Here is a 13,441-nt window from a genome sequence, read left to right as displayed (position 1 = left end):
CGCAACGTTTGTTAGTTTCACGCATGCCGATGCACAACTTTGATCATTTATATCTTAAATTCTCTTTATGCAAAAATTATAAAAAGTTGATATTTTGAAAATACACATTGAGACGAATCTAACAAGATCCCACATGACTATGTTTTATCTTATATAAAAAACACTACGAATAGTCAAAGTAGATTATATGAATAGTGGCAAAAGTCCAAACGTTGCGAGTATTAAAAGACGGAGGAAGTATATGAATATGAGTGAACCATGTGATACAAGTACGAGGTGTAATTAATGAATTAATAAAATATACTTTGATTCTTTTTTTCTACCACTTTTCAAACTCCTTCCTATTTTCAAAGGACTTTGGTAAACCTCAAACCTGCACCAAATTTATAGTGCCACTATTATATACTAAAAATCTTTGGTAATTTCTGCAACACACTTTTGCCTAGTTTGAACTAATAATATAATGAAGAAAAATTAGGTTAAAAGAATGGGTGGAAATGGTCATAAAGCAACACAATTTTTGGAGGTAGTAAATCCACCATCAACAACAAGATTATGACCACTGACATACCTAGACTCATCACTAGCTAAGTAAAGTGCAGCCTCAGCAATGTCCTTTGGTTTCAAAGTAACACCTTTCAAAGTAGCCAATCCTCTTACAAACTCCTCCGTTTTCTCCACTTCTTCCTCACGTGGCAATCCCAATCCCAATCCCGATTCCATTTCATCATCTTCATCTTCATCACTTCTCCATGCATTGATAAGCATGGAAGTTGCCACCCCAAAGGGAGATATACAATTAACTCGGATCCCGAACCGCCCTAACTCACACGCCGTGTTCTTTGTTAAGCCCACAATCGCATGCTTTGACGCCGTATAGGCGTGGGGGCCCATCCCACCCATGACGCCCGCCACGCTAGAGGTCGAGATGATGCAGCCACCGCCTCGTGGTATCATCACACGGGCAGCATGCTTGATCCCTAAGGCTACCCCTTTAACGTTGACCGACATAATGCTGTCAAATTCGTTAGGGTCAAAGTTAAGGATGCTTTTGTTACACTTAGTTTGGGACCCTAACACCCCGGCATTGTTTAAGAGTATATCTAGTCTTCCATACAGTGACACAGCCGTGTCCACTAGGTTGTGGACGTCGTCTTCGAGGCTGACGTCGCAGTGGACGAAGGTGGCGGACGGAGAGAGAGAGTCCGCCAAGGATTTGCCTAGGGTATCTTCCACGTCGGCAATCACCACCTTAGCACCGTGCTTAACAAATAGTCTTACCGTTGCTTCTCCAATTCCTCTTGCTCCACCCGTTACTATTGCAACTTTTCCCTCCAACCTACACACCAAGTCACCAAAAGAATATTAATTATATTCTAGTTAGATGTACTGTGTGTAAATAACACTAACACATTCATACCCGTAGGCCGTAGCCCCCGATTTTAAAAAATACTCCCTCCGTCACTTAATACTCGACCTGTTTTGACCGGTCACGCTTGTCAGTGCACAACTTTGACCACCAATTTCTTTAACTACATATTATAAAAACTTATAAAATATTAATATTTTAAAAATATATATTAAGATGGTCAACATTTGTTTTCATATACTAGAAATAAAATAGGGTCAAAGTAAATTATGTGAATAGTGAAAAAGTCAAAATAGGTCGAGTATTAAGGGACGGAGGGAGTAGTTGCACATTTGACTTTTCGATGTAAACTTTGACTGTTTTGATTCTCACTACTTCGTACACCTTTGTAAAATTATTTCAAATTTTTCTTAACGTAGGAAGTATGGAGTATTAGTTTTATGCAATTAATTAAAATTTGAAAACCACACAGATTGGAATTCAAGGAGGGAGTATGCATGTATCAAAAAATGTACTACCTCCGTTCCTTAATGTTCTTTACGCTTACTATTTACACGGAATGCAATGCAATATTTAACGACTTATATATTCATTTCCGTATGTGAAAAATTTATAAAAGTTTGATATTTTGAAAATAGATAACGAGACCAATATAACAAGATCTTACATGATAACATTTTGATGTATATAACAGTGAGAATCCACGTTCAAAGTTTTCATACTTTAGACACATATTCCAAAGCGTAAAGAACATTAAGGAACAGAGGTAGTATGTATATATAATATAGGGATTTACATTACTGATGAAATATGGTTCCGATCAAAAGGGGGTGAAGGAATGGTTTAATTGGTTTCCCATATAAATATAATACATGAATATAATGTGGTAGAAAGTTTAATATTAGAGATAGCTAGTGAGGGCCAAAATGAGGGCCGGAGGGAGTCCTAATAATGTATTTTCGCGTTACCGGTTTCAAAAAAAAATACACAACAATTACACGTACAATAAAAGAAAAGAGGAAGAGATAGAGAGGAATAATTAATACGTTACCTTCTGAATGAAATAGAACTAGGGGTATTATCTTTGGGCATGAGATAAACTCCTTGGTAGGTATTCTCAGATAAGACAGCTGCAGGCATATTTTGAAGAGAGAGAGAGAGAATGAGATGCAGAAGAAATAGTGTTATGAGTATTAGAGTAGTGAGCAAAAGAAAGAAGATAGGAAGCGATTGAAAGTGGTGGCCTGATTTATATACAAGTATAAATATAGGGATTAGGGAGTATTTATATATATATACGGAGTAGAGGTTAAGCAGTCAACATTTACAAGCTGGCTTGGTCAGTGCGTAGAGGAACCTTCCTTGTTTTACATCCGCCCTTCTCTGATCTCGATTCCTACTTTACAGGATTTCCTCTTTTTTAAACACATTTCTTTCTCTAGGGTCGTTGGCCGGTGACCAATCCACTCTATGCAGGACTTTATAAATTCTTACACATACATACGTCCAGGTGTACTCCGTATTAGTTTACATTTCCAGATTCGACATGTATTTTGGTGGCAATTCAGTATCCTAGTGGAAGAGTATGTGTAATGGTAAATATACGGTGTAGTCCAAAAATTACACCAGAAATAGTTTGGTATCTGAATTTTATGACATGAGTGTATATAAAGCTCCTTCCTCATTCCGGTTCCTGAAAAAACAATCTCCTTGAAAACAAACTAAAATATCCCATTCAGTAGTCACCACTCACCACTCACCACTCACCACACAATATTAGATTACTTGGATGTAAAACGAGTTGCGAGTTGCGAGTTGGACAAATTGTAACATGTTTGTCACTGATATCATCTGATGTACATTCGACTTAATGTAGGACACCTCTGAACAAAATTTATCTCTTTTGCTCACCTACAGTAGAATTACAGTCTATAGCTGCCATTGACATTCAGGCATTTCCCATAAGAGGTTCACAATGGAATCAATTTTTTTTTCTTTTTTTTTGAGGGGAATGGAATCATTTCTTAGCATAGGTGATTTCCATGGGGTTCTGTGGTGTAACTTTGAAACCTTGAAGAGCTTGCATTGCTATTGCAGATTCGTCCTCGTCGTCGAACTCCACAAAAGCAATCCCTGGCTTCGCTTCAATCATCCGCACTTCCCTGAAACCCGGGTACTGCTGGAAGAGCATTTGCAGCATTATACTTGTTGTTTCATGGGGCAAGTTCTGTACAAACAAGATATTGTTTGGAGCTATTGCTTCCTGTGCACCAGTCTTGCAGTGTGAAGCCTGTGACAGTAATAATTAGCTTTAAGCCAAGGCTCCGAAACAGTATACAACAAGAACCAATTCCGATGGTCCATTGGAACTACTGAACTCATTTCTCCTAATACAAGTTGTTCTAGGGTGAAGAGAACAGAAGACTACTAAGTACTTACAGATGGGCCACCATTGGTTTGAGCGGCAGGACCATTAGCAGCGCCAGCAGTTTGGTCTTCTGCATGTCGCTTCCTTTCACCTGCAAAAGACAAATAAAAATATCATATCCAAAATCGAAGGAAGGAATATCATGCAAAGTGACGCAAAAGCGGATATACCATCTTTACTGAAAAGATTAGAAATATTGCTAGTGCAAGTACACTAGACCACAATACCCACTTAATTGCCATTCAGGATACTCAAAACTCCAGAAAAAAAGAAGGATCAGATAGTTCGAATTATAAAATGTGATCTCTCTAGTCTCAACTGGTAAAGCTTCTGATACATGAGCATGACCATCATTACCACATTCCTTGGAACTGTGTTATGGAGTATATATGATCATGATGGCAATGTCTGATCAGTTATCACAAGCCACCAAGGAGGTTACCCTAATTTTGTTGCAACACATTTCGTCAATATCATCCGGTAGGAAGATACAATATCATCGATGCATTCATGGCCATTTCAGAACCAACACGAGGATTCCCTCAAATTAACTTTGAGGTTTTCTATCACTTAAAAGGGGTTCATGGGCTTGATTTACAGCTTTTGCAGGATGCCATCTGAGGTAGTTTTGAATCACTGTCACATTACTCACATATCATCCCTATGAATCACCGTCACATTACTCACATATCATCCGTATGAATCACTGTCACATTACTCACATATCATCCGTATGAATCACTGTCACATTACTCGCATATCATCCATACGAATAACTGTGACATTACTCGCATATCATCCCTATGAATCACTGTACATACTCTGTATCATCCATTATTATTTTCTCCTATTTTATACTCAAATTATTTCCTTTGTAACAGAGGTAACATGACCAAGTAGCATATCTATCCATATTGATCCGATCCACTATCCTATAGTTCAAAATAGGTTTAACAAAATGGTGCGTCACTATCCAGAACGATATATAGGTGAGTTATGGCTTTTATACTAAGTTTTCAACAAGGGAAATTATGTAACCACCCTAATATAGAAGTATAAATCCAAATGGCTGATTAAGACATAAGAGACTTCTTCAGACCACACAATGGGTCATGATTCGTGATATTTGAAACCAATGATCATCAGCCTATTAAAAGACCCTTCGGCAACAATAGAAGCATTCCCTTCAAATTTTACTGAAATCCACATCCACCGTCCAAAAGTGCTATAGAGGATACAGGAATGAGGCACAGATTTATTGCAAGTTAAAAGGGCAATTTGAGGCTAATAACATATACTTTCTTGATTGCCAATGAAGGCAAAAGAAGGTCTAGCTCACAAAAGTATCTAGACTAAAGTGTCATTTCACTAATCCAGAAGGGAGTAGCTACTGAGCAATCCACGAGGCTTTGTTCAATTTTCTAACAATAGTCTTTGGAATGAGATTTAAAAGAGATTTTGGGACCACTAGTATGAGATGACAAGTAACTTTAAAAGGTTGCTTGCATATCATGAATCTTTGCTGTACTTATTTGAGATTTCCCTGCCACTAAAAACTTTTTGTTGCACAAATTATATCCTTTAATTTTCAGAAGGGCGAGAAAACCCAACTTATAACACTAAGGACTGCACTTTGCAAGACTACAAGAAAAATATTAAGGCTCTGTTCGACTTATTTTGACTTATTTTAGACAAAATAAGTTTAGATAAGTTCAGTTAGGTTCAGATAAGTCCGTTAAGTTCAGATGAGTTCAAATAATATAAGTTCAGAAAAAATAAGTTTTTTCAGATACTTTTACACACAAATAAACAAAATAAGCTTTTTTCAGATAAAATAAGTTCAGATAATGAGATAAGTTCAGTTAAGTTCAGATAATATAAGTTCAATAAAAATAAGTCGAATAAAACGGAGCCTCAAGAAAGCAAAATTTTGAGTAGTAGCGCATTAACTAAATTTGAGATACGCATACATGGACAACATATTACCACTAACCCTACTACTGCAAGGTCTATAACCATGGATAAGTTCAAATTTTGAGTAGTAGCCCATTACTACAAAAAGGGGGAGGGAATAGAAGATGATCTACGCACATGCATGAGCCATAAACTCTGAAATAAGCAAGATTCGTTTGGTGATTAAATACGGATTAATGGGTACTCGTCATGGCCATGATTGCAAGTTTGCAACCTTTGTCTTACGTAGTCTTAGACCATACACTCTAATTTGTCATTGAAGATGCTCAAACCCCAAGAGGATCTCATACATGCTCCAGTGACTAATGAATGCACATAGAGGATAATTGGGACCTCCAAAGATTTGTCTTTGCCTTCTCATTTATTTTGCACAAATATACGACGATCATTGTGTCGACATGAAGGGAGGTTTCCCTTTAAATTCTATCCAAAAAGAAAATCATACGGGGAGTTTCCATTAAAATGCTTTCACAAAATTGAAATGTAGCTTACAATAATGAAATAATTGTCACATATAGTACCAACACTACAGAATCTGGCAAACATAAGAGAATAATTGGGACAAAAAAGACTTCCCTTCTCTATTTCAATCAGGCTAGCAACCAAAAAATGAGTTGCACACTTACACACAGCCTTTAAAGGGGCACTTGTACATACATACTAATTTCTAGCTTCACTTCACCTTCTGTCCAGATTATCCCACATTATGGATGAAGCAAAAAGAGTTTTAAGTTATGACCTCAAAAATCAGCTCTCACTATTGGGCAATAATAAACCATTACTACACAGTACACATGTATGATCAAAGGTCTAACTTCCTATGAACCACCACTAGTTCATTAATACACATGCTTATTATGCTCTATACACGAATATTTACAATCATAAATGATCTAATAAACAAAAAACATGAGCCTGTTAGATCATGTATGATTCAAAATATCCTACTACGATCCTACCACGAAAACTATCCTGAGCCAATCCAGATTGCCTTCCACTTTGTAGATCAAAGATTAATAGTGATCTTACAATCATATGATCGAAAAGGCGGACTATCTTAATGGCAATTGGAGAGCTGGCATGGTTCTGAAGGGAGCATCTGCAAGATTGGAAGTCAATCTTTCTCTTATTTGAAAATGACCGACCTTGGCAAATTTTTGGCAAAATCGAGGCATGCAAGCTGAATCTTTGGTCCCACAATTAGTCCTAGGCATTGATCTCTAGGATATATATCTGATAATAGAAGTATCCATGTAATCTTTCTCAAAAATGTCAATTTAGCTAACTATTATTCTGTAGATAGCCAAACAATCAAAAGGTTCATGTTGATTCCTTCCACAAGCTGTCCTTTTCTACCATCTGCTCTATATTTTGGTCATTTTGCTAACTATTAGATACCTAACAGTTAGCCAAATAGTAACTCTTTCATCTTATTACTTGGCTAATTGTTAGATACCTAATAGTTAGCTAAGTGGCCAAAATTTCCTGAAGTCCCGTTTTATCTCTCTTCAAATCTTCACATTATGATCTCTGCTAAATTTTGATTTACTCTTTTTCAATAAAAAAGTTTAGTTGTACTTTTATTAACATTAAGCCAAATTGTCAAACTATCTTTATTACGGCCTTTTTCATGCTACATTGCTACCCCATATTCTTCTCTCTCCTAGAACATTCAGGTTGCCAAGTTGGCTAACCGCTAGATCGAATACTTAGACAAATGATTAACATGCCTAACTGCCTCCTTTTCTCATGTCCCCTTTTTGATTTTTCCTTGTGTACTACTCCCTCCATTTCTAGGAAATGGCAAGGACCAAGATCTTTAACATTACTAGATCAAAGAATTGCAAGCTAAGACACAATAGACTAATACTATTAGCCAAGATTCAATGAAGAAGGGGTGGGGGTTAATCCGCTAATGCCCAGGACAAATAAAACTAAAGTAAAAAGGCACAAAGAGCTGGTCAAGTTCTAATAGCCTGATGGTGAAAAGCTGCTCTGCTTTCCATATGCTTGTAAGTTTCAACTTCAATTCTAGCTAGCAATTCTAGCTAGCAAAGATACTATCTAATAACTTGTTAGTAGCTAGCAGTTTGTGAGCATCTAATCCATCAAAACTATAATAGTACTTCATGTTTGCCAAAATTCCCCTTCCAAAAGAATTATATTTGACCAATTTTATATACCTTCATGGCTTCACCCCTTCAACACAATGTCGCTTACATGAGGGTCCACGAAGAAGATAACAGCTGCAGGACTCTAAAATACCATCAGACCAACTATTCCTCTCCAAGATAATACTACCCAGTGTTCTTAATATATACTCCTACCCAATTTCAAACAAACTTGTCCAACGTCACTTTCAAATTATATACTGTTTAACTTTTTAGCACTGTGATATTTTTTTTGGGCACACAATGCCGAGCAAGTGTCTCTTGTGCCCAATCAGTATTTCAGTACTAGTGAAAAGAAGTTTCTTCCCTGGACTCATCTAAATCACACCTGTGAAACTTCCAGGACGTCAAATCAGTAGCCTGCATGGTTCAAACCATGGTCACCACATTATCCAATCTCCTTCCCCCCACCAACCCCCCGGCCAAAAAATAGAATTGACCTACGTTTCCCATAATTTACTATTTGAGAACACACTAAATTACTTCAGTATATAACCTATAAGTTGAAATTTTTAACTGTATGTTCAGGTTCTAGTGGTTGGTGAAGGACAAATCAATTGGTCTATTTCAATATTTTAGAGGGAATCCCCGATGAACAAAAGTTTCAGACCAATGACTTGAGTAATCAAACCAGTGTTACCGGATCTCGAATTGGTTCGCCCGTACCGGATCGCAGTTCTTCAGCAAACCAATTCCCTGTGGTTCGCGAACCAAAGTGCTGGTATTGTCGTGCCGAATCCGAAACCCTAGTTTTACAGATTGAAGGTCAGGGAAGGCAAGAGAAGGAAAAAAAATGTCGGGGCTTCTGTTTTATAAGGAAATACATGCTGATTGCGATTGTCAATTGTTATTGTCGTTCTTTTGTCTTTTCAAAGTCCAAATGGCTGCAAGTGGATTTCCATTTCGTCGATTTTTATTCATGTGCATTGTTTACTCTTAGTGGTGAATTGGTGGGCTTTGACTTTTTTATTTTTTTATGGTTTTATAACGGATGTGAAAGGTTAATGCTTATGCATCTGGGTTGTTTCTTCTTTCCTTTATTTTATTAACTGTTTTTTTTAGTATGAATAATAAAATAAAAAATACACTTCCTCCGTTCCAATATTATTGCACCTTTTGCCTTTTTAAGGAAGTTTCATAAAACCATATCCATTTTAGGAAATAATTTTTTTTGCTTTTACCCTACTAATACCAATATGCCTTGCATGTTTACTCTTGTCGATTTATATACTCATGGGCAAGTTTGTATATTTATATTTCTCTCTTCTACTTTTTCCATCAACAAAACCCCCGTGATGCAATAAAGTTGGAACAGAGTATGATATTTTGAATATTTTTTAAAAAAAAACCACGGAAACAAAAAGTTCCAAACCCCTCTAGCGAACCTAAGATCAACCAACCCGCGAATCGCGAACCCATTCCGAAGCGAACCACGAATCAGGTAAGCCTAAATCAAACCCTAGATGTCAATTGAACAAGCATGTATCCACCAAATTCAGATGCAAAAGATTGGGGCTTAAGATATGTTCTTCGGGACAACTACTGCATGCAAGGTATTGGTAGCTCTCAATTGATACCTTTCCTTCAATTCTCTTAATATTTTGGAGTTTGAGAGGTGGTGAAAGACACATGAAACATTAATCTCCCACAGCTCCTTTAGACTTTCAAGCCACTCAATTTTCTAAGATTTTCCCTATCAGACAATAATGATTAGGTACAAAATGTGACAAATAATTGTGTAACCATGGTTTTCTAACAAGTATACTGATCAATAAATTGCTAACCACATGAAAATGTTGACAATACAATAAGTCAAAGAACAGAATTGGGTCATTACCCTTCTCCTGTTGTTTCTTCTTCTTTTCCTTAGGAACAAAAGTCCCCTCTGCTTTCGCTATACAATCTGACTTGGCTTTTGCGTATTGTATCCGCTGACAAAATGAAAAAAAGCAGAACAAGACAATGTTAGACAGGCTAGCATGTGTACTGTTTTCATGTGAGAGCTTGCAGTTTATCTGAACTAAGACCCGTTACTGATTGGGAGGTCAGGCCAACAGGCCCAACCGCCCAACACTACATACTGTGGAGTGTGGAGGATGGTTATTCAAAGTTTCCAGCACCAGAAAATAAATAGTCTATAGAATTGTAAATCTGTAGTAAGCATGGACTTTGAGATAATATACAAAATGTTATATTTCAAGATGATTAATTCTCTTTGAAGCCTAAGCCAAATAATCTGATTCATTGTCCACTTTAAGTTGTCAAATGTTCAATAATGGCAATATATTTTGAGCCTTAACATGTGGATTTCAAAATGAATGTTTATTGTCACCTATATTCTCAACCAGTCACAAAAATATATAGAGTACAATAGCAACGGGAATACAGGGTGGAGGAACAAGTAAATTAACACCACATAAGTCAATACATGAAGTGCACTACAAAAAGACATCACTCAAGAGTATATGTTCAGCTAAAACCACTTGCAGTTTGCCCATGTAGTTTTTAGTACACCCCGAAGTCAGTAGTTCACAGCTGCAAACAACTAACTACTGAGGTCCATATGTTAAATTTGTAAACAAAGGCTAGACCAGTTGAACTATATGTATTGGCAATCTCCTAATCAAACAAAAGTTATGTACTAGTGGAAGACTCATAATCTTGGAAGTTGTACAGCTTGTACTTGGTTGTATTACTGTGCCCATCAGTACAAATCAGATAACCAAATGCCCCCCACCGTCTAGGATCTCATACCAATTTTAGTAGATTGCTGTGTCCAATCTTGTTGCTACCATGTATCTTTCTTATTCTCATTTGAGTCATTAGTATACTCTTTTCTCTCCTCATCCCTCGCCTTCAAGTTTCACAAGCTGACACATCTAGTGATATGAGAACTCCAGCTCAGAGTGTAGCACGCACTTGCTATATTTTTTCCACTTAGGCTCCATTTCGATTGGTGTAAAACGTCAAACCAAACGTTTTCACTGTTTTCAAGGGAAAACATAATTCTAAACTAATTTTACATGAATACGTTTTACACCAAACCAACCGGAGCCTTATATGAACCATGCAAACTAGAACGTGTTCATCACTCCAACATTGTTTAACAAGTATGTGAATCATAGAATTTGATTGAACTAGCATTGGTCGCACAACTAAAATTATTTCTTAGCCAGTAGCTTATGAGGACATGTATATTTTTAGTGTTGGCCTACTGAATAAGAAAAACAAAATGCGGTTAAATAGCTTGGATGATCCAGAAAGAAATAGTGGGCAACACAAGAAGGGCGAATAGAATGTCGTGTATCAGGCTATCAGCAAGAGCATGTTGCATTAAGGCAAGATACAAGGAAGAGAAGAGATTTCTGCAATTCTTTACAAGGTATAGTGATAGCTTATCTAGACAGGCAGTTCTAGATTGTTAACCACAATATCATTCTAGATAGTGACAGTCTCAAATTCAGAGCAAGAAAACCCAATGTGTAGCAACGACGGAGTACACAGCTGTAAATGGATGTACTTACAATAGGCTTATCATAGAAAGGGAAGTTCTGCATTTGCCGAACAGCATTACTCGCCGCAGTAATTTCACTAAAGCAAATCCAAGCTTGACCTCGAAGTTTAGACGTCTTCAAAGCCACGACATCCAGTATCCTCCCAAACTGAGAGAATAAGCAGTAAAGCGACCTCTTCAATTCTGTCAAAATCAAAAGAATTTCTCACATGCTACAAATTCCAATACTTGAATTAGCAACTAAATTAACACACACTGACACCATTACATCTCTCATCTCTGAATTGCTAAATGAACTGATTCAATTATAAAAAAGTAAAAAAAAAAAATGGGGGAAATCGATAGCCTAAATTATACAAATTGTACAATTAAAGGCAAATGCCAGATAGATTAGATACCGACAGGTTTGAAATTGAAGACGACTAAGCAAACAAAAAGTATAAAAACATGGGTTTGCAAAAATGAAGGCTGCTAAACTCAAAAAGAGTGCGGAAAATTAGGGTTTACCTTCTTTCTTAACCTTCTCATTGAGATTTTTAACGTAAATGGATTGATTAGGAGGTATATCGCCAGATAGCATCATTGTCGTCAAATATGTTTACCAATATCTAGCAGAAAAATAGTTGCAGCAGAAGAAATGAGAGGGAAAGGGAGCAAATTGCGATGCCCTAATCAGTTTGAGTGAAGAAAGAAGAGGAGAGAGAAATCGAGGAAGGCGGAAAACCCCCTGTTCCATGAATAAGTAATAATTGGGTAATTTGATGAAACACTACCTTTAAGTTTGATGGTTTTGTGAATTGCTATCTTTTAAAAAGAAAATTATATTTTAGTTTGGCTTGTTTGACTAACACTACCATTTGATGTTTTTCGTTAATGTTTTCCGTTTTTAAACTCCACTACAACGGCTATAGTATATGGCAAATGAACAAAATAACAACTGAAGAGAGATATTTTAAAGAATATAAGAAATACACGACGGAAAACATTAACTCCTAATAATTGTTATGAAATTAGGGAGAAAGGGAGAGAGGGGAGAGAGAAATAGACGGTTATCATTTTATTCCCATCAATATAATATGTACATATACATGTATTATATATGATAAGGATACTAGGGTATAATGGGCATCCACAATACAATACATTTATAACACTCCCCCTTGGATGTCCATTATCTAAAATAATACAATGACCCTGTACTATACATGGAATGATGCCTCATTAATAAACCTTACTAAGAAAACTCTGTGGGATAAAAACTTAGTGAAGGAAAATAGTACAACACTCATCATAATACGCTTGGGATGTTGCCTCGTTAAAAACCTTGCCAGGAAAACCCAATGGGACAAAACCATGGTTAAGGGAAAAAGAGTGCAACGCGTATTTTCTCCCCTTGATGAATACATCACTTGAGATCTTCTAGTTCAATGAATCTAAAATTGTTGATAGCTTTCCAAATGTAGCAACGTGAAGCTCCTTGAAAGTTGATTGTCCACAATTTGACTTGAATTTTCAATTCTTCACTTATATGCACTAGGTGAGTATTTATATCACCAGACTTTTGAAAATAATACCTGAAATAAATATATTTTCTTGTACATAATATTACAAAATGTATCCTTTCATATTGGACATATATAAACCTTCTTCTGGAGGTCATAAGTAGTAGTAATCATCAATGTTGATCAAAATTTCTCTAGTCATACTTTCATGACAATACATGATAAATCATAATATCACTGTCCAACTTAGGGTATAAAGTAATTTATGGTTCTTCTGGACCATAAAATAAAACTCAAGTAAGGACATTACATACTCTTATCTTATATTTTTGAATAAACTCATATTTGTACAAGAATTCTTCCGTGAATAAACTAATATGTATATTTCATAATTCTCAAGTACTCAAACTACTGGTTGAGACGACAGTTCAAAAACACTCTTCAAGAGTTTAGATAATATTTGATCAATGTTATGACATTCAT

At 36.3% G+C, this 13,441-nt stretch overlaps 2 protein-coding genes across 2 annotated transcripts; both read right to left on the bottom strand.

Moving 5' to 3' along the window:
- Positions 1-279: 279 nt before the first annotated feature.
- On the bottom strand, positions 280-2,928 carry LOC110800341 (short-chain dehydrogenase reductase 2a). Its single transcript, XM_022005654.2, has 2 exons — positions 2,421-2,928; positions 280-1,339 (listed from the first exon to the last, which is right to left on the bottom strand). Exons 1-2 carry the CDS (start codon positions 2,507-2,509, stop codon positions 502-504), a joined length of 927 nt encoding a protein of 308 aa, XP_021861346.1. The 5' UTR covers positions 2,510-2,928; the 3' UTR covers positions 280-501.
- Positions 2,929-3,184: 256 nt separating this feature from the next.
- LOC110800343 (U2 small nuclear ribonucleoprotein B'') lies at positions 3,185-12,187 on the bottom strand. Its single transcript, XM_022005655.2, has 5 exons — positions 11,964-12,187; positions 11,467-11,639; positions 9,780-9,873; positions 3,809-3,888; positions 3,185-3,659 (listed from the first exon to the last, which is right to left on the bottom strand). The coding sequence occupies exons 1-5, from the start codon at positions 12,037-12,039 to the stop codon at positions 3,387-3,389; spliced, it is 696 nt and encodes a 231-aa protein (XP_021861347.1). The 5' UTR covers positions 12,040-12,187; the 3' UTR covers positions 3,185-3,386.
- Positions 12,188-13,441: the final 1,254 nt, after the last annotated feature.

This window comes from Spinacia oleracea, chromosome 6, assembly GCF_020520425.1.
Source record: "Spinacia oleracea cultivar Varoflay chromosome 6, BTI_SOV_V1, whole genome shotgun sequence".
NCBI lineage: Eukaryota > Viridiplantae > Streptophyta > Magnoliopsida > Caryophyllales > Amaranthaceae > Spinacia > Spinacia oleracea.
Note: the sequence above shows the minus strand (reverse complement) of the source record. Positions and strands in the feature narration are given on the sequence as shown.

Bases quoted from the DNA above. Each gene is read 5' to 3' on its own strand.
- LOC110800341 (XM_022005654.2), bottom strand. From the start codon at position 2,509: ATGCCTGCAGCTGTCTTATCTGAGAATACCTACCAAGGAGTTTATCTC. The intron at 1,340-2,420 runs GTAACGTATTAA...CTTGGTGTGTAG, and splicing joins AGTTCTATTTCATTCAGAAG to GTTGGAGGGAAAAGTTGCAA.
- LOC110800343 (XM_022005655.2), bottom strand. From the start codon at position 12,039: ATGATGCTATCTGGCGATATACCTCCTAATCAATCCATTTACGTTAAA. The intron at 9,874-11,466 runs GTAAGTACATCC...TCATTTTGTCAG, and splicing joins CTTTCTATGATAAGCCTATT to CGGATACAATACGCAAAAGC. The intron at 3,660-3,808 runs GTAAGTACTTAG...TTACTGTCACAG, and splicing joins AAACCAATGGTGGCCCATCT to GCTTCACACTGCAAGACTGG.